The sequence below is a fragment of the Aphis gossypii genome, chromosome X (genome assembly GCF_020184175.1).
Source record: "Aphis gossypii isolate Hap1 chromosome X, ASM2018417v2, whole genome shotgun sequence".
Classification (NCBI taxonomy): domain Eukaryota; kingdom Metazoa; phylum Arthropoda; class Insecta; order Hemiptera; family Aphididae; genus Aphis; species Aphis gossypii.
Genome location: NC_065533.1, coordinates 4,958,656 through 4,981,379, shown reverse-complemented (window position 1 = coordinate 4,981,379; position 22,724 = coordinate 4,958,656). Strand labels below are relative to the sequence as shown.

General features: G+C 23.7%; 2 protein-coding genes across 5 annotated transcripts in view; one reads left to right on the top strand and one right to left on the bottom strand.

The window, feature by feature from the left end:
- LOC114125064 (probable phospholipid-transporting ATPase IA) overlaps positions 1–8,095 on the bottom strand; it is a 31,522-nt gene extending 23,427 nt beyond the window's left edge. For all 3 annotated transcript variants that reach the window (XM_027988545.2, XM_027988546.2, XM_027988547.2), the window contains exon 1: positions 7,751–8,095. Coding sequence is in view for 1 of the 3 variants with exons in the window: in XM_027988547.2 (XP_027844348.2) it covers positions 7,751–7,799 (49 nt within the window). In the remaining 2 variants the exon portion in view is untranslated. The remainder of the gene's footprint in view (positions 1–7,750) is intronic.
- Positions 8,096–8,521: 426 nt separating this feature from the next.
- LOC114125065 (vesicle-associated membrane protein 7) lies at positions 8,522–16,326 on the top strand. Of its 2 annotated transcripts, XM_027988550.2 has the most exons (7): positions 8,528–8,992; positions 12,294–12,411; positions 13,830–14,059; positions 14,260–14,397; positions 14,467–14,557; positions 14,618–14,778; positions 15,392–16,326. In XM_027988550.2, exons 3-7 carry the CDS (start codon positions 13,856–13,858, stop codon positions 15,449–15,451), a joined length of 654 nt encoding a protein of 217 aa, XP_027844351.1. In that variant the 5' UTR covers positions 8,528–8,992; positions 12,294–12,411; positions 13,830–13,855; the 3' UTR covers positions 15,452–16,326. The 2 variants fall into 2 exon arrangements, with proteins under 2 accessions (XP_027844350.1, XP_027844351.1); XM_027988549.2 differs by lacking the exon at positions 12,294–12,411 and having other exon boundaries at positions 8,522–8,992.
- The last annotated feature ends 6,398 nt before the right edge of the window (positions 16,327–22,724 follow it).

Genomic DNA, 22,724 nt, shown 5'->3' with positions numbered 1-22,724 from the left:
AACAAAATATAGATAATAATCTAAAATAATGAACATACTTTTTAAAAGTACAATGATGTAAATAAAAAATAATTTTTTATTTGGATGTTTAATTCTAAGTAGTAAGATTTGTTAACTAAATTAGTATAACCATTATACAATTAGATTCCAAAATACTCCACGAAGAAACAAAAGTAAATAATATAAAACAAATAAAAAGTAACAAGATTCCATTGCAGTAACTTTAGAAAAATTTTTTTTCCCAGTGGCCAGTAATCGGTATAGAAAATTTTAATTTTATGAATTACGTAATTATAGATACGATTATAGATAGAATATTTAGGAAGACTTGTTCTTTTAAAAATTGTTTTTCTTACATTAAAATGATATAGTCCAGTTAATTTCATTATGATAATTAAAAATCTTTATAAAACCAAATTATTAAATTATGAATATATCGTAACTAATTGCTTATTATTGAGTATTTCGATATTTAAATTTTAAAATTTGATTTTCTTATTTTCATATCATTAAAACAAAAATAATTTTTTTTTTTTTTAAATATATTATTTTAGTCTATTAATTACACTTTAACCTATACTTAAATGAAAACGTTGTTACGATTGAAAATAAGCAAAGAACGCTTATGTAGATAACGCCATTGCATATTAATCATCATTAACACATTTCAAAAAATTAGGAACTAAGAAACTTGGAAAATTTTAAATACTTAAAAGTAGCTTAAAATTAGTCTAAATATTTTTAAAATTTCATGGAGTACCAAACGAAAATAATTATTTCAAGTTTCAACGAAATTAAAACTTCAGATGTTCATAAAAATATTTGTAAAATTGCAATAAACTTTTTCTTATACTTCTTGTAAAAAAAACTTGCATTGAACACTTAATAGATAATTTAAAATTGTGACCAACGATTTTTAATTTTTTTTTTTAACTACAATAAGAACAAATTATAAGAAACCTTGTAATACATTTTCAAGATTTTTTATCGACACTCTAAAAAAAAATACTTAGAAAAATCGAAAATGACAATTGTCTATAAATAGCTAATAAAATAAAATCAGATTATTTTGAAAATATAACCATGTAGGTATAGATAATGCTAATATAAAAATTTGGTGAAAATTTCAAGTATTTACACTGGTTAATTTTTGAGTTATATCAATATAGAAAATTCGATTTTTTGAAAATTGATTTTGCGTAAAAATCCGCGTTTTTCCGTCACTCTTATTTTTACCCCGATATTTTTGAAAACTTTTAACTCTTGACCTCTATAATGCACCAAGCGACCAAGGATATTCAATTTTCCATTGGAAACTACCCCTGATATTTTAAATTGAAGCATTATTTCGACAAATTATGCAGTACACAGTCAAAAAAAAAACCAGCACACATCATTGTAAAATCAATACATACATCACTTCGTTTAGAATCTAAAATTTTATGAATATTGTACTACAATCGTCGGTAATTTTGTAAACATTTTAACTTTAAGTGCTTATAAAAGAATATTGTAATAAAATAATATCATAAAAAAATCAAAATAAAAAATTCAAAATTCTTATAAATATTTCAAAAATAATTTTATAACTAGAATATGCTAATATACATTTTTAATAAAAATTTTAAGTCCCATTTTTGAGTTATAACTAACAAACAAAAAATAATAATTTTAACATAACTAATTTTTCAAAAATCCTTACTCCAACAAAGTACCAATTAGATCTAATTTTTAATAAGAAATCATTATCGAGATTAAAGATTCAACTTTTACTGTCCCTAAAATTAATGACAAACACACATAAAAACATGAAATTTATCGCTTCCCTCAAAATCTAATAGAAGGCTACAAAAAAACGAAAATGTATCAATATACTATTAAACTAATAATATGAAATATAACAACAAATTTCTCTTGTTATCTTGCTATTTAAATAAAAAGTCCAATCTCAATTCTTAAATATTTTAAATACTTAAAGGAAACTAACAAACTTACCTATCCTATAAATTAAAATAATAGATACTTTATACTTCTCACAAGTTTTAATAAACCTTATAAAATTATGACCACAAGTTACAAGTTCAAAACATTCGACAAAAAAAAAACAAAAACTGTATATTATGTAATAGTTACACCACGTTAAACATTTTGAAAAAAAAAAAAACAATTTTCCTCACAGCTATTTACCAAATGTAATACACAACCAGTGACGTATACAGTTAAACATCTCTTATAACTATGAATATCTGCATGGAAAATCAATGTATCTAAATCAGCAGTTCCCAAATTTTTTTTTTAGCGTACCACTTAGGTGTATTATTAATCAGTCACATACCACTGATGACTAAAAATAGAATGATCTAAGTTGTACAATTAAATACTTTACTTTTTAGTTAAATACATTTATTTTAAATAATATGACAGTAAAATACTACAATATAATTGTTTTTATTAATTAGTTTTTTAAAATAAAATATGAATTAAACAACAAATTTTCAATAAGATCAGAATTGAATATTTATTTTTAATTTTCCGTTCTACCACCATTTGGCCTAACGCGTACCACCATATAGTCTTTCGCGTACCACAGTTTGAGAACTGCTGATCTAAATAGTTACAGTTTTTTCAATAACTGGCAAAAAATATTGTTTATCCAGCAATGTTTTTTTTCAAATATATTTAAGTATATGCAATTCAAGAGGGAAAAGTGAGCTAAGTAGCTAAGTTTCTCAAATATTTTATAACAATACCATCAATATTATTTTTTATAATAAAAAACTACTATAGAAGCTTTAAAACTCTTAAGCTATAAAACTTTTAACTCTAATCACACATATTAAACAATTAAAATGACTAATTTATTTACTTGTTAGTAAAATAAATAGTTAAAATTTCTAAAATGAATACTAAATATTTTATATAACGAAGGTGGACAAATTGCGATCAGCAAGCCACATGTGGCTCTTGTCATGGCCCACAATATTTATAAAATTAAAGTTTATTTACTATTGTTATACATTTTAATTTTTTGGTAAGCGTTTATTAAAATGTATCAAATTATATAAAATGTATTTATAAATATTTGGCATGATTTATTGTATTTGTCCATATGGCTCGCAAACACGTTCATGTTGGCCACCCCTGTTATATAATGTATTAGAACCAACAGTAGTCAAACTATCCAAGTAATTAGGTAATTAGTAATGACAATAATTAGTAGCTGAACCTGGTACCATATGTCATTAAAATGAAATTTTTATTGATTATTGTTTAAAACTATATTTAAATACATTTAAATTGATGTATTATAGTCTCACAAAGATTATATAGGTTAATGAGAAACTTTTAGGACATATTGTGTACCAAAAAATGTCCAAGTAATCTTTTAAGCATTTTAACTAACATTTAAATTGTTTTTACCTTAAAATACGATATACATAATTTTTTCCACACAACTAACTTTTTTTTTTTTTTTAATTCCATAAGTTCTGTATATTTTATTCTATTTATTATCAAAAATTTAAGCTCAAGAGATAATTTTTTATTTTTTAACTATAAACTAAGTAAATTGTTTGTGATTTTTACTTAAATAATTCATAAATTTAATATTACATTAATTGTAAATAATGATGAATTGATGAATAATCTACATTATGTAAGTTAATACATTTTTTTTTATTTTCCTGAGAGCTGATACCTTACATAATGATTAATTAACTCAGATTTACAAAGCTACTACAATATTGGTACCTACTATAATATTACTATAATACCCATCAATATATTTTATTCAATAATAAAGTAATTAGTAATTATTTAATGATTAGTTTTTTGGTATTAATATTTTTTTTAAATAATAGTAATAAGACTGTACATCTGGATTTAAAAAATTATTTTATATAATTTATATATTATACTTCTACTAATGTTATAAATTCAAAAGTTTGTATTTGGATGTTTGTTACTTAATTATACCTAAATAACTAAATAGATTCAAATGAAACTTAGTATGTTAATAGACAGGACTGGCATTAGACTTTGTGAGGTTTTGGGTGGGATAAATTCTGCAAGGCCTTAACTTTATGACAACTTTAACACCCCCACTCACCACAAAATTAATAAATACGATAAAATAATATACATTATATCATGATCTCTTCCACTCATTTTGATTTATAAAAAATGAACTAAAATGTACATTTTATACAAAAATTTTAAACGAATAGATACATAATATATTAATATACATCACATTTATGAATCTTCTTAAGGAATGTTTGTTTTCTCTCTCTAACCGTTGAACAACATAGACAAAACAAATTCAGACAAAATCATTTTTTTTTTTTTTTTTGAGTAATTTCAAAGTTATATCATCTATATTGTATTTATTATTTAATATTTATAAATAAACTTATAACTTAACTTGGATTTAATTTAATAATTAAAGGGTCATGAGAAACTAAAAAAAATTATATTATAGAGAAATTTCTTTAAATAAAATTAGTGCATAATTAACAATGAGTTATGGTACCCAAAAATAATTTTTTAAACAGTTAATTAAATTAAATGGAAGTTTGTTATATGGAAGTTTTACTATATTCAATAACTTTAAAAATGGTAACGTGCATTAAATTTATTTTTAAACTGGCGTTCAATGTCTTACATGATTAAGAATTTATTAATTAATCACATCAAATCAAAAATGTAATAGAATAGTCAAATATTTTGTTTCATGGTTGAATTATTAAAAATGAATTAGAGACCTTTCAAAACTTGGACAAATTAATACAAGATAATCTATGATAAGCAAAGAATGATTCATTGAACTCTGTATAATGGAAGTACAAAGCAAGAAAAAAAATATTCAAGTTGTTTTATGTAAGCAGTCATTGATCATTTTGGCAAAACCAGTCCAAATTTTCAGTATTTTTACAAAATAATTTAATATTAATAAATGAAATCTTAGTTTAAAATGTAATAAATTTACAATTTATAAAGATTCTAACATTTTTTTTTTTTAAATTAATTATAAAAAAATAATTTAATATAATTTTGATTAGGATGGAAAAATAAAACTAATTTTATGTTTAATCAGTGGCGTAACAAAAAAATTTGGGCCCCTCCGCAAAAATAAAAAAATGTTAAAAATGAGTCCCTAATATATTGTTATACCAAATACAACCCTATGACAGTGGGCTCCCCTGCAACGCGGGATCTACGAGCCCTCAGTTACACCACTGTGTTTAATTAACCTAAAAATTTACTAATTATTAAATTTACAACTAATACTACTACCCTCTAAATACAACTTTAATACAAATTCTAACAAAATCTACTTATATATTTAAATTAACATTGTATCCCTGTGTTCCAATAAATATATGTATATATGGGTAGTGGGTACCAATGATTAAATCTGTAACTATTATCAACCAATAACATTACTAATAGACATTAATAAATAATTACTAGGGCCCGGATTACTAATCATTTGCATGTTTTTCCTAAATAATCCCAAAATAGCTAAGTAAGCTATAAGTTTAAATTATTTTATTATTTTTATATTTTACTATTTTTTATTGCAAATACCTGAATTGTTTTTAAATGCATAATATGTAATATTGCTTATTTTAATTAAAAAATGTATTTACAGTTATATTTATAATCTATGTAATTTGACAAAGTTGTTTTCTTATCTTATCTGAGATCCCTTTTACATATTTTTTATTTTATAGGGTATATTACTACAAATTAAGAGCATAAATACATGTTTTATAATGCATTTTTCTGAAGTTTTTAGAACATTTAAATCCGAGCCCTAGTAATAACTAAAAAATATAATAAATAGACTCAGTTCTACTACATTCCATGACATATCTTATGAAATAGGTGTCGATAGGGATCATAAAGATCTTAACATGTAAAATAATATTATAATATTTAAGTCATTTAGGTGCACATTTAAGTAACCACAATAAATTACTGTTTCCACTTAAAAAAAAAAATAAAAAAAATAAATCTGCTCTTGTGATTGAATATTTCAAACTTGATTATGCTCGAACTGTTCAAGATATTTGAAATTTAAACTTTAAATTATTTAAGTAACAACAAAAATTTGTTCAAACAATACCTACCTGCCTATTAAAAGCCATAAATCAAAGGTCTTATCCTTTTCGTCATACCCTCGTATTATATTGAGTAGTACTAACCTATTGTAATAGGTTAACAATAAATTTTTTCATGAGTAAATAAAAAATTAACAAATGGATACAATTTAATTCACTTTTTGAACACTACAGGTAGTGTACAAGAACATATGAATATAATATGATAGTATATAGTTTTAGTTCAAAAATCAAAATACTAATGCCTTTTTATAATATTATACTGCAGATTGAATCTCTAATTTAATAAAATTAAAAAAAAAAAATATTACCCTAGTATTACTAACAAATTAACAAATTATTGCAACTTCATCAATTTTGTCTAGTACAATACAGATAGGAACTCTTTATATTGATGATTGTTTTGTAAATAGGTGGTATTAAATAATTATTTGAAAATTAGGTAAGTTTCTTAAATACCAGTGGCATAGCCAAGGGGGGGGGGGGCTAAAGGGCCTATGGCCTCTCCCATTGGCTGTATTTTTTATATTGTTTTGAAATATTTAAATTTAAATATAGAAATTGTCTTACAAATTTGACTCATATATTTCTTGTTATTAGTTTTATAATAGAATATTTGAATTAAAAAAAAGTATTATTAAAAGTGTTTAATGTTTTTGTTGTTTTTGATTTTCAATAACTCAAATTAAAAGTGTTTAGCCCTCCCCATAAAAAATCCTGGCTACGCCTCTGTTAAATACCTATTTATAAAAATATGTTCTTTAGTTTTGAGTTTGACATAATGAACCAATACTAAAATTGAATAGGATAGGTATGTACTATTTTTATATAATATAATATGTGGCTATAAAATGATGTAATTAATTCTATTCATATTTTGAAGTTAATAAACATATTTTTAGTATCACTTTTCACTTTTACCATTTACTTAAGTTTGATAATCATTTTTCACATGAAAAAGAAGCTAATAAAAAAGACAACTGGGAAGATTAAATTTCTATAGCTTAAATCAGACTAAACATTTCTAGGTATTACTACCATGTAATGATGTAAAACAAGAAAGTCTTTAAATTAAATAATTACCTAAGTCTTAAAGTTAAAATAAAATAAGCGCTGATAAGTGAAATAAAATAATTAAGTGATATCAATAAAAAGCAATTATTATTTAAACTTATTATTATCTTATTAGTTGTAATCATCATCAAACACCTCAACCAATACCTACAAACACAAAAACTAACTAATCCTAGGCATTTCAAATTAAGCTTAAGTATTTTGATCTTCAAATAGAAGACTATATTTAGTTTAATAACTTTTTTAATTAAGTCAAAACATTTTGAAAAATCAGTAATGAGTTTGGTCAAACAGCTTTCTAAATAATGTGAAAGTGAAAACGCCCTATTTCTCAAAACGGGAGTTAAAATCAAATAATGATACAATTGTGAATGCTAAAAAATTAAGGGACATTTTATACTGAATTTCTTGTGAACATAAAAGAAGTATTATTGTGCCAACTATGCGAGTATTAATAAGTTTTCAGCTATTAGTTTATATTATCAGTGTTAGTGTAAAAATGAATTTAATTAGCAGATATAAAAGCAACAAAAACTTATTATTATACTAACCAAGTCTAGTCAATTGCCTCCTGTTGCGTATCCAAGAGAACATGGTCATAGATTGTTCGTACCTTGAGACACAACTAACATTAACCACAGCCTAAGTGTAAGACGTCACTGGAGTGTCGGCACATTATTGACAGTCAATGGAAATACATCATAAATGCACCCCATTAACGTTGGAAAAAATGAAAACAAACGTAAATTTTTACGCGTTCGAAACGAATGTCATAAACGTAAGAATCCAATAAGACGGGTGTGTTTGTGAATTTATTTCTAGCGTTTTAATTAAAAAGCGACAAATAAGTTCGTAATCCCTAACAAGTAACAATCGCACGGTATGATGTCTGATGTCTATGAACCCGTTATCAGTGTTTGGCTGTAGAACAGTGAGCCGCGTTATCAATAATCCTGTTACCATAAATGTCCGTCATGTCTTTTACGAAGGCGTCGTTTGTCCAACAATAACCATTTTCAAACCAAGACAGAGCTTTTCCATTTTTCATTTTTTTTCTTAAGAGATAAAATCACTCGCAACTTCAATTGTAGATAAGTAATAAAACGCTAAAGATTATCGCGTAGGAATTGATTTTTTGGGGAGCAACAAAATCCAAAATAATCGACGTAAACGTGCGTTCCGCGACGATAATTGGTACAAGTGTTCGATCTCCGAATATTAATTTTTATTTTCTCGTTGTTTTCTTTGTCTATTTTTCCTGTTCTCGAATCACGTAGCTGGTGCCTACGCGATATAGATAAACGGCGGTGGAGATAACGCGAACACTCATTGGACAGCAGCGCATCGACAACAATAACAACTCTTATTTAATAATTTTTTAATATTGTAATGCAACGTCGATCATAACACTGTAGTCGTTACGAGTAGTGTGTCCGTTGTTGTAGTCCGTGCGCGTGCTCTCGTCGAAAAACAGTAATATTGTGTGTCGTCCTTGCGCGCAGTTGCGTCATACATATCATTTTTCCATTTCGGTTAGCTAACTGTTCCGTGTCTGGTGTCGCCACACATTTTGTTGTCGTCCGGCTTCCCATTCTACTATCCTAGCAACTGACGCAAAGAAACCCCAAAAACTAAGTATTAGGTATAATATAGGCACTGAACGCACGACCGACGAGTGTCCATTACTGTCCGTGCATATTATCGAGTGGAATCACACACCTGCTCAATGTGCTATTGACACTTTAGATTTGTCGAAAAATGAACATAGTCGTCTGAGAACTCCAAATTACACAGTAAGTAAATATTGTGCATCCTTTGGTACCATACATAATTAGTACCTTTATAGATAATAGTAAAATACGTATTTCGTTCTTTATTATTAAGTATTATAAATTTATATGATAGAATTTTTACTAGAACAATACTTTACCTCTATTCCAACAATCACTCGAAACCAATATAATGTTTAAAAACTTGGTTTAAAGTGATTTTCTGATGATTTATCGATATTTTTATCAGTATTTTTTAAGTACCAAAGTCTATGTAGTTATCTAAATAGGTTTGATTTATATTCTACATAGTATAGTATAGTATTCAAACAACTTTCAAGTAGTCGTCAATTTTTGTATAGATGAGCATTAATACTATTTCATAAGTAGAAAACAATTTTCATTTTCTTTAGTTTCAAATTTGAGACTGAAATATTTTTAATTTTTTAGCTATCTAAATATCTAACCCATACAACACAAATTAAATTTTAAAGTTTAATTTTGAAATTTAAATCATAAAATGTAAGTACATCTGGGTAAGCCACTAAAAAGTTATCAATTTATTTTTAAAGAGCTATTCTTGTCTTAATAGGTATAATGAAAGTTGAGTTTGATACTTATAAAACAGTAATTATTTTATCCTATTCATATGATAGATGTTTATTTAAAAATAAATACATGTAGTTAAATTGTATTTTGTACATTAATTAGTAATTATCTACTTTTTATTTATTTATTAAGTATATTCAGTATTCTTGTAATATATTTGTTGTATTTACTATTTATTTTAAAAGTGATCATAGATAAAATATACCTTAGGTTTATACAATCAGTAATTGTTTATTGGATTTTATAATAAGCACCATGAAAATTAACCCTGATTTACAGTAATTGAATCAGTAATTTTTGTATTATACAAGACTACACTACCTTATTTTATTCATCACAATCTTGATGATTTCTAACATTTGACACTCTTTTTTTATTGCAGATTACCCAATTTTTTTTTTTACAAGCCATAGTAAATTTTCGTTTTTGTGATAATCTGTCAAAATATCTCCAAATTTGTAAATACTTTATTTTCCAATAAAATTACCTCGCAAAATTTATTCATCCTAGATTTACCTACTGTATTTCTAATAGTAAAATAAATTACATTAATAGCAATAATATCACAAAATATGTTTCACAAACATTTGTTATTATAGTTAAATAATATAAAATAAAATATAAATTAATTCAATGATTTAAATTAGTAACTAGATACACTATTTTCTAATTAAGTTAGCAACACAGTTTAAAAATTTGGAAAATTCCTACTGCCAATCATTGTATTCCTTGCAGAGATATTTTAATTAATTTTTATCTATGATGGTCTAGTGGTACCCAGTTTAGGCTATGAAACTTTAGTTTTGTCTACTGCATTTTCATGTCGAATATTTTTTTTATTTTATTATTATAACTTTCAAAAAAAGTTAAAAGTTCAATTCAAATGCAAAATAAAGAGAGGTATCGGTTTGGGAAAATAAAAAAGAGCCCTTCTAAATAAACTCACAAATTTGTATGTATCATTTTATGTTATTTATGAACCATTTTTTTTTTTTGTATGCTTGCAATTTTATAATTTTATATTTGAACTAATTTTAAACTTGGCTATTTTGACCTAGATTCATATTATACACATATATGAAATGATTCAATTTTTAAAATGTATGTTTTGTTAATTAAAAATAATTTCTTGTTAATTACATATATTAAATATTTTGGTACTTGTTTGTTAGTGGTGATAACAAACAAGTACCAATATTTTTTGTAAACATAATTTATTGATAGCAATTTATTAGAGAAAATTGGGATTTGAGTTTTTAAAATTTTGGTAAATTTATATTAAATGACAAAAACAACAACATATTGTCTCTCGTTAGGTTTGTATTGTCATTTTGTTGATTCTCAGAAACGTTCTATCAAGTTTTAAGTAGATCCTCCATGTAACAGATCAATTAAGTTGTTTCTAAGGTTTACATACAAATATTTAAGAAATCTAATTTCTCAAGTTTATCGAAGTTGTATGCCCACCAATCACCATTCATCTAATTAAATTGCTTTCTTTTTTAATATTTAACAATATTACACTAAGAAGAGTAGACATGGTTCAATCATAAACCTATAAACCTATACCATAAAACATTATATACCTAGTTTCATAACAAAGTCTTTCAACAAATCCATTATCATGGAAGTATTCTTCTTGTATTATTTTTGTGCTTAAAAAAGTAAACATTCTTCTATCTCAACAATTTTTCCTTGAATTTTTGCCTCCACTTTATAGAAATATTTTTGTTTATTTAATAATTTTTCATCATACAATATTATTATAGCAGTTGGAGCCTTCCATCCAAGCAAAAATAAATTATATAACTAACTATCAGATGATAACATTGTTAAAAATAAGTGTTTTTTGATAACCTATAACCTTTTTTGATAATTTTTGATGTTACATTTTCAAAATAAGAGTTTCCCAAAGTGTAATTATTAATTTTGCATCATGGTTATTCTTACATTGTTTTTGGATATTTAAAGTATTAAACTACTACAATCCTAAAGCAACCTTAATGTTTCTTCTTTTGTCTTAAGTAGAGATCATATGCCTATAATATTTATATGTAATTAATAAAAATGTAATATGTAGGAAAATAATTGGATTTTGAATCTTGAAATGTGATCACTATACTGAAATTAAAATGAGGCTGCTCAACCACTTTTAACTGGTGAGTAAATTAAAAGGAAAAACAAAATCATACAAACAAATAATATAATGATAATTTATTGTAAATCGGGACACTAGAATGTGGCACATGGACATTGTTAAGATAGTGGTAGTTGCAATAATTGCTGTAGTCTTGTATAACAACTAAAACAGGAAAATATCATTTAATCTATAAAATAGATTTTTTCAATTATATTTGATTTAAAAGTTTTTTCTACCTATAATGTTTATAATTTGTGAATTAGCTAATATTTTAGTTGAATACCTTGACATTTAAATTCCATGTCTTGTATTTTATTAACATATTTAACATTATAGTCAGAGACTGTACCCCAACCCATACCCGGCCTGTGGTCGGTGGTTCTCAACACGCTGTGTATTTCACGCTTGCAGCGTAACATTTTGTGCATTGTACAGTGTACACATCATAAACAAAATAAGGTTACTTTTTTTATTCTACGGCTTTCAGGTGGTTTGTTGCATAGACCTATTGTATTATATTATTATTATAACTATATTATATAGGTCTATGGCTTATTGCTGCTGTTATTTTCATAGATGATAAAAAAATGTATAGGCCATCCCTAGAGAGCCTATATAATAAGAGAGTGACCAACTGGTGTGATAGCAGCCATTTTTCGTCCAAACATTACTAGTATTTATACGTCTATAAAAGGTAATCAATAGTCGATTTGAACCATAGATATAATAATGCCATAATAATTCTATTATGCTATAATTTAAACATTTTAGATGAAAAATAGGGCCAATCAATAGAAAACGTTTTAATTATTATAAATAATATGAAAATATGTTTAAAATTAAAATTGTGTATATTATGTTTATAGTATTTTGTAAATATATAACATAGCATATAAAATGATAAGATATTTTTAAATTAAATTGTTTACATTGATAGTATGATTTTTTGTTTCGGTTTTTGGCCTCTTAAGAACCCATTAGACGATTTAACCACTTGGATTGCGTCGGTTACACGCTAATTTTTGTTCCCCGACTATAACATTTGGTATTGGATTCAAACCATAGAGAATAAAAGAGTATTTAGAGACCTGCATTAATAGTTATTAGTTATACTTATAAATAATAACGTTAAACTTTATAATATTTGATACATGCATATTATTATTTACACACCATATGACTACTGACATAAAAATATAATAAATATAAGTATACTACATCAAATGATATATCAGTTACATAACACAAGTTATGTCATATTATACAATCAACAGTTTATCAAATATTACTATATAAAAACTAAAAATTCATTAATTCTTATCATTTTGGAATGGCATCAAAATTAGAATGTGGTTTTATAAGAAGTACGACCATGCAACCACCAGTCATTAAGAATATTTTATGATATTGATTGATTATTATAAATCATAATAATAAATACACTATTTATTGATTAACTGGTAATTAATTTTTATTATTATTATTATCAAATTCTTATCCACAAAACAATCAGAATACAATTAATATTCTTAATGACTGTATCAGGATGTAAATATTTGAAATTTCTACACTTATTATTTTTCTGAAATAATTTGTTGATTGCCTTTTAATGTTGTACACTTAATATAGAAAATAGTATTCATGTACTTAACATAATGTAAAAAAAATATATACCTATAACTTAAGATATAATTAGGTAGTTTTAAAATTTAAAAAACAGCAAATACTTAGCTCTGCCACTGAATGTAATACAATAAATTCTTTATGATAATAAGTATAAATTTAAATTATAATACTCAGTTTGTATGATTGAAAATATATAATTATAAAAATGTAAAAATGTTGTAGGCATATTATGTACAATTTTATCATGCAAAAATCCTATACATATACATATATTATATATACTATCAACTTTGTTTTTTTGAATAATTAATTGAAACTTGATTTCCTACTTTAATTTATATTTCAAATAACTAAAAAATATCTTATAAATTAAAAGTATAAATTATGAATAACCTTTGCTACCTATGATAAATAATCACTGATTCCATAATGAATATTACTATTTATTGATTTTGGTATAATTAAATTATTTATTGTTTATTTCAGGCAGTTCATAATATAATTGATAAGCAATGCCACTCTTCTACAGTGTAGTAGCCAGAGGTATGGTCGTGCTAGCCAAGCATGCCAACTACCAGGGCAATTTTGGAGAAATTCTAGAAGGTGTTTTAACCCAGATTGGATCAGAAAACAAAAAACAAAGTTTACTTCATGATCGTTACTTGTATCATTACATTTGTGAAGATAAAATAGTTTATATGTGTATCACAGATGATGTAAGTTTTAAAATTAGATAATTTAGTATGATAATTCTTTAAATAATGTAAAATAAGCGTTTGTGTATAAAATTATCACTTTTCATAATTATGTAACAATTTAATAATAAATATTTTAATAGAAAAAAAATATTTATTTGTGTATTATTCAGTTTTATGATCAAGTATATCATAGTTTAATTATTTTTATATATTTATAGGAATTTCAAAGATCCAAAGCATTTTTTTTCTTAAATGAAATAAAACGAAGATTTCAAGCGACATATGGTCATCGAGCATCCAATGCTATTGCATATTCCATGAATTCTGAGTTTGCTCCAATTCTTGCATCTGAAATGGTACTAAACGTTGTATGCTATATAAAATCTTAATTTCAAATATAACTACAATTTTTATTTTTTTCACAGAAACGATTTTCTAGTCCAAATGAGTTTGATACATTATCTAAAGTACATGGAGAATTAGATGAATTAAAAGACATAATGGTTCGAAATATTGGTAAGTTGGTAAATTTATGCCATTATTTTAATTTAAACAATAAATTACTATTATTTTCAGACAGTGTAGCTCTTCGCGGAGAAAAGCTTGAACTATTGGTTAATAAAACTGAAAACTTATGTTCACAATCCATGAATTTCAGAGTACAAAGTCGTACTCTACAGCGTTCATTATTCTGGAAAAATGTGAAAATATATGTTTTATTTATAGCTATAGGACTTGTAAGTAAAATATTTTATAAATATTGTAAAATAATTTTTTTATTCTTTAAATTAGTGTGGTTTAAAAATAATACTTAATATTTACTTAATAAAACAAAAGACTTAAAAATTATGTATTTCAGACTAGGATTAATAAAAAAAACTCTAAATATGTTTGCTAAATTGTATATGATACCTATGTACATTTTTAATATCCATTATCCTATTTCCATTTTTTAATATAATTTTAATTTAAAATATTATGGCGCACATAATTTTTGACAAACAACTATCAAAAACATCGAAATTAAATAACAAATATAGTTGTTCTCTTCTTATAATTTAACAGATACTAAAATACAAGTATAATGTCTGCTTTGTGTAACATATAATAGATCTTTAGTATGAAACTGGTTATTTTCACAGTTTTATAGAATTGTTAAATCCCAAACAATATTTTGTTTATTGTAAATTTATAATAGTTCAGAATGCTATTGGATTATATTATTTTCTCTTAAAACAAAATATCAAGCCTTTAAAATTTGTATTAATCATATTTTATAAAAAGAAAATTATTTAATTTATATAGTTTTCTGCAATAAATTTTAAAATTTTTAGTATGATTTTTTTTCAGGCTGTTATCTACTTCATTACTGCTTTCTTCTGTGGATCACTTGCTCTCAATTGCAGTTAATTTTTATGGATTTATAATATATTTTTTATTTATACTTATGCCAATACAACGTCTCAAATTTTATATTTACATGAAAATTTACAATACTTATGCATAAAATTTATTTATACTTTATTATTGTAAAATGTAATTATTATAGATTTCTTTTGTTATCTTTTTAGTCAATTGTTAATTGTTATGTACATGTTAGGCGTTGAAATATTGTGATAAAATATCCTTTTTTGTAAAATGAATTATTCTATGATCAATTTTTACTATAAAATATAGTCTTTTAAGTGACTAATTGTATTTTATTTATATTCAAATCTGTCCATTTTTTTGTTTAATTAGAATAATTTATTTAGTTTGTAAGAAGTTATTTTTTCTAACTCGAGAACAAAATAATTTCACTATAATAATCAAAAGTCACTTACATTTTCTACATAAATACAGTACATAATATGCTATTTCAAAATGTAGTAATTTATATTTAGTCAATAATTTTAAATGGTTTTAAATTAGTTATGAATATTTTATTTCCATATCAAAACAAGTTAAGAAAATAACTTTTTTTTATTGAATAATTATCTATTAAAATTAAATAACAATTATTATATGTTAGTTTAGTATACTATCTCCAACCTACTTATAAAAAAATTATTTATGATGTATGCCCATTGGTGTTGTGATAGAACAACTTAAAACACATCTGTTAAATATTGAGTATCAACTATTAAAATATATTGAATAAAACAAAAAACTTATAAAAATATCATGTTGTACAATTAATAGGTATGTACTATATAATATATAACAAATATTGTTGAGAAATTACATAAAAATGTCAAATGTATCTCTCTCTAACATAACTACAATTAAATTAAAATTTATATTTATTATTTTTTTTTACACTTAATTTTCCGATAATCCTAGTAGCTGTAAACAAAAAAAGTCATGAGCTACGTTTTTGACATTTTTGGTTTTAAGTAACAACTATTTTATTAAAAGCTGTCATTATAAGTAAACTGGAAAGCAGGAACAGATATTCAAGATACAAATAAAAAACTAATTGGACTACATTAAACATAAAAATAAAATAAAATAATAAATTATTTTTATTCAATTATTAATTAAAATTATAAAATAAAGAATTATTGTAATATTCATAATTATTAATTACATTCCAAGGTTAGATAATGAATATGATTGAATCATATTATATTGTATTAAAAATTAAATTATGAAATGTACGATTATTTTTGCCTGCAGTCAAACTTAATAAAATACTGATTGATTAATTTATTTCATATTAACCCTAATATGTTTAATATTATTTAATAGTCATATTTATATACAATATAATAATATGTAGGAGAGCAAATTATAAGCTATGGTCAGTAATAAAAAATTTTGATTTAATTGAAATGTATTTATAATTGTCCATAGCCAATGAAAATTAGAATTTACTTTTTGCTAAAATGCTGAGAATGATTGATGTACTGTTGTTGATTTTGCATTATTATTATATTAATCTTTTATCAATCTATTATATAAGCAACTTAAATAAAAAACTTAATGATAAATGCTATTAAATTTAAAGTAATTTCCGTTCATTATTGTACCAATTTTATTATAATTAGAACCATAGGCGTAAACTAAGGAGGGCGAGAGGGGGCAACTGCTCCCCTTGATATTTTATAAAGTGCTAAAGATACATTAGGTATGTTTAGTCTCAAAGTATCTTTAAGTACATGGTATATCGACATAATATAAATTTTGCTCTCCCCCCCATAAAAATTTCCCAAATTACGCCTATGATTAGAACTCAAAAATTAAAGCATGTAGAACTTGTATAATTTTTTAACTCGTGATTTATAGCAGATCTACTTACAAGCCCATTCTGTAAATAGTATAAATGATAAATAATAATAAATATATATATTTTGATGTATACTACTCGTATAATAAAATAAACACAAAAATTAAACTGATCGTAAAAATATTGTCTTATGAATATTTTAAAAAGGGTTTCATTTAAATTTAATATACCACCAAAATTATTGAATACATTTCTTATAATCTGTAACTATAATAGATAATTTGTAAACCAGTTATAATATAATTAATTATTTCATTTATAGAATTCTGTGCTCTTATGATTATATAGTTACTGTACAATGGAAAAATGTGCAATTGACTAGATTTACACTTAATTGTTATTAATTTATTTACAAATATATTTTATGTTTATTATATCTAAAACATTTCATGATAGAAGAGTTTAAAAAATCTTGAATTCTACAATTCTAAAAATATGTATTCAACTTGTTGATCATGATGGCATTCAGTATCAAAATCAATAGATTTAGATATCATGTTAAAGTTCTTACAATTTTAGAGCTTTTATCTGCTGATTCTAATCATAGAAATTCTATTAAGCACAATTTAAAATAAATTAATATTAAAAGAACTATAAAATATTTTGTTCTGTCTATCTTTTATTTCGGTACCCATCTAAGAAATGTTGAATAATAATAATTCAGTAGTCTTCAATTAAATAATATTGGATTGACATTTTTACAGATTTTTGTATTAAATTTGAATATTTTTCTGACATGAAATACTTAAATCAATTTAAACCTTCATGAAACAATATTAAAGCTTCAAGTTAGTAAATGTATAAATAGAAAATTTGAAGAAATAATCATATGATATAAAAACTATTTTCTAATGTAACAAAAAAAAATAAACTACCTCAACAATATATGTATACTCAATAGGAAACATTTTCTTATATTAAAATTGCATTAAAAATCGAATGCCAAATTTTAATGCGAACAAGATAAGATTTTTTTTTCTGTAATACATGTGAAAGTGAATAATTATATTAGGTATGGTCATTAGATAATTATCCATAGGTTAATAGTCAATCAACATTATAAATTAAAATTTGAGATAAAATTGATAAAAGTATAAATTAAACTACTATATTCACTATATTTTCAATACTTATAGTTACCTAGAAAACCATATTTTTGTAAGTTTTAACTTACTCAAATAAAAAATGTAATCATTATTATAATTAAATAGTTTAAAAGGAGTAGATAGGTTATTGGTTCAATAATAAGTTTTTATATATTATTGACATGAATTATTTTTAGTTATTTGTTAATTAAAAATTTATAAATTATTTCTAGATACTATTAAAAATTGTGTTACCTATTTGAATAATTTTGAATAATATTTATTGTTTTTAATAGGTATAATAAAATTATGAAATGATTAATGCAAGAATTTATGTTGCACTGATAAAGAAATTATTTATCAGGATAGTGAATGTGAAGTGGATTATAGTTGTATTGTTTAAACAAAATTGAAAAGTATTCCATGATTTTAATAATAGGTATTAATAGCATTGATTATAATTGATCAATTATAAAAGTAGTATTAGTAGGTACCTAATCTGTAAATCAGTGTTGTGGAATAACTTAACTTACAAGTTACTAAAATTTAGTTAAATTTATTTTTAAGTAATTTATATTTAATTGTAAGTTCCATTTTTCTAAAAAAAAATACTAATTTACTTGTTACTATACCCGCCTACTTTACATTTTAAAAACCCAATTGATAATAATATAAATAAATTAAACATAAACATATATTATTCTATTCAATATTCTAATAATATAATTTTTGTAATTGGTATTTGACAAAAATTTTGTATTTTTAATACCTACTTACAGTTATAATAATTTAGAAAATGCAAATAAATTTAAAAATAAAAATAAAAACAACATATTACCATATATTAAACAATTATTATTTTTAAATTAACATTTTTTATAATACCTACCTACCTAATAGTACGTTTATTGCATTAAATTGACAAATGTATACGATAAGTTAAATGAAATTACAATTTAATTATAGTGTCCAACAGCCTAGACTTGTGGAGGAGACAATAATTCTTATCAAATATGAAGAAGGTAGTAATTAACCATGAATAATGATAATTATACATTAACATTAAATTATTTATACTAACTATAACAAAAATTAACAATATTATAATAATACTTGTGATTATCTTCACTTAGTTAATATATTGAAAAAATAAATGTTTTCTATTAAATTAATTATTTAATTAGTAAGAAAAAAACGGATAAATGAATATTGGAAAAATAAATTTAAATACCTACTTAAAACAAATTATGAGTTTTCTAACTATTAGTAACATAATTTATGGAGATAATTGTTAAAAAACTGATGTAGTGGTAATTAAAACACTTAAAAATTAAATTTGATAAATCATTCAATAATTTTAAACGAAAATTATAGTTTATATTATTGTATTGATAAAAGTAAAAAATATTTTTATACAAACAATTTCCTAAGATGAATTTTACTTTAAAATACAAAAATAATAACATTTATACAAATTAAACAATATTGAATAACATTTTTTTTTATGAAGATATATTTTATACACATATGACGCAAGTAAGGTAAAAATTAAACTTTTACATACGATACAAAAAAAAACAAATATTTTTTCTGTGAAGTCCACTATGGGTCACTAGCCCAGTGCCCATTAATATAGATGATTATTGCATTTTTATATTATCATATACTATAATATTGTATAATTGTATGAATTATTGCATTACGCCTTAACAGACTATACAGCCACATATTATAATGTTCAGTAAGTTTGGAAGCTGTCATTAAACTAATAGGGACTGCAGATAAACGATATTACAATAATATGATAAAGTTAAAGAGGTTATTATTTCACATAATAAATGTACAGCGAAGTTATCTGTTATTGTACAAAGTAGGTATTAAAATATACATACGTACAGCAATTATGAGTTTCTAAACTTATTGAACATCAACTGGTATATTACGAATTATACTTGAATATTTTATGTTTAGCAATATCATGTTATATAAATATAATTCATGAGGGCACTATAATAGTATAATATAGCCTATCGACTGTCGCTGGATGTATAATATAACATCATAATAAATACTACTATTTATAATCAATGATTATATTAATATGTGTGTGTAAATAATGATACATTCGATTTTTTTTTTATGTACCTATTAATACCTACGGGTTACGAGTATAATAAGTAAAATGCCTACATTGTTATAATTATAAATAATGCACTCGCGAAGAGCGTAGCGTACTAGTGTTATTAATTATTATTCATATAAAAACACTATTTTGTCTATTGGATGAAAATTATTATGTACAATCACCATTAGTATTCATTACACAATCTACCATTCCAACCATACACTCACGTCACACAGCGACAGCAATATAGCACACGTACCTACACAAATACAACTTGTATAATATATATTTTTAATTTATTCATTTTATTTTTATTTTATTGTATATAATAAATTAATAAATTTATTAATTAAATTTATTGTACAATTACAAGGCAAAACCATAATCAGAGAAGAATTCGAAAAGCAACGTAAACACAATTGAACATGTGACGTAAATACGATTTAATTTTTAATTTTTTCCCTTCCTTTTAGTGGGCTAAGTGGTTAACGCGGACTGCAATGACTTGATTGTTATTTATTGTTGTCCGCTACACCGAAATTAATGTTCTGCAGTAAGTAGTAAAGATAAATTACTGATTATATCCAATATTTAAGTGTATAATATTTCAGATATTATTGAATCGAAGTAATAAAATTCATTGCACGCTCTATCACTTGTAATGTCTGTAAGGACGTCAGTACGTCACCAATGCAAATCGTGTTCTTCGGCCTTTGCCATAGGTCCTACTTAGGCGTGCAGCTGACTTGGTCCTCTAACCCATCTCTTCTGTTACCAAGTTAGGTGAGAGAGTAAAATAAGTTGCGTTGTTTATGTCCCGAAGTGGCTTCGATAAAAACGAGCGACGGTGATATTACGTTGCAATGCTTGTACCTTGACTTGCCACTGTTATGGACCACATCAGGGTTATAAATATAGATTTCTTTATTTAGGTCTTAAAATAGTTTTTGAAAAAAATGATTTCTTTATTTTGTTATAATTTAAAAACGAATAACCGTAAAAATTTGAAATGTCATCAAGTATTTAGAATTTTAGTTTATCAATTTCTATGTATTGAATGACTTTCTAAGTATTTCAATTGTCTTTATACAATCGTACAATTGTAACTAATAATTAAAAATTTAATATTAAGTTTTTATTAATTTTCCAACCTAAATTAAAAAAAAAATTCTATCATAAAGTTAAATTAATTTTTATGATCAAATTTATACGGCATTACATATTCACAGATAAAACAACTATTTTTCTTCAAACGACTTGTTATTTTGTAATGCATGGCATACATTTTAAAATATTTGACTTGTTAGAGAAAATTATTGCCTATTCTTAAAAATTTAATATGAGAATAAGATCCACATAAGATTAATATATTTTTTAAAATTATTATTACTATTTTATTAAGTTTTTTTTATATACGCATTTTAAATACAAATTTTAACAAAATTCATCAAAATCTCGAAATTTACAATCAACTATTTTATAGTACAAATTTATAAAATTTTCAATTTTTATAGCTTTGAAAATTTCGTTTTAGATAAGTAATTCGTACTTGAACTAAAAAATATAATATATTTATGAACATAATTATTTTTTATAGATATTTGAAGTATAAACTAAATTTTAAAACGACAAATAAAAATGTTAAGTTAATTATTTTTCAAAATGTTATTTTTTGAATATTTTGTCCTCTAACCCACTTATTTTATACGTATTGTAACTTGTAAGTGAAGCTGTATGCTAAAGTTCCTTATATTAATATTGTTAGAGAAACCTTATGTCGTTATTTTACCAATAATACTTAGATAGGAATAGGTAACTAAAATAAATTACCGGATAAATACTCTGGGCACCTCAAGGCCGTTAAAGATCTTTATTGCGTTTCAATTTTTATGATAATATTATAATATGTAATTATGTAAATTATACAATACCTATTACCTATATTACATGCCGTAAAAAGGTAATTATTTTATTAATATTTTTGTTTTGTTTTAAAAAACAACATTTACTTTGTAAACTTATAAATCATGATTAAAAGCTCAACATACATAAATTATGTATTAAAGAATATACCTAGGTAATCATTAATCAAATCAATGTGAGCTTCTAGAACCGATGTATGATGAAATGGAGGAATACGAAGGAATTTAAATAATGTAAACCAATATAGAAGGTAAAAAATAAAAATAATATAGTAAGGTAATA

Excerpts from the sequence above, each read along its gene's own strand:
- LOC114125065 (XM_027988549.2), top strand. The coding sequence starts at position 13,856 with ATGCCACTCTTCTACAGTGTAGTAGCCAGAGGTATGGTCGTGCTAGCC. Across the intron at positions 14,558-14,617 it reads CATAATGGTTCGAAATATTG|ACAGTGTAGCTCTTCGCGGA; the intron begins GTAAGTTGGTAA and ends TATTATTTTCAG. Across the intron at positions 14,779-15,391 it reads TATTTATAGCTATAGGACTT|GCTGTTATCTACTTCATTAC; the intron begins GTAAGTAAAATA and ends ATTTTTTTTCAG.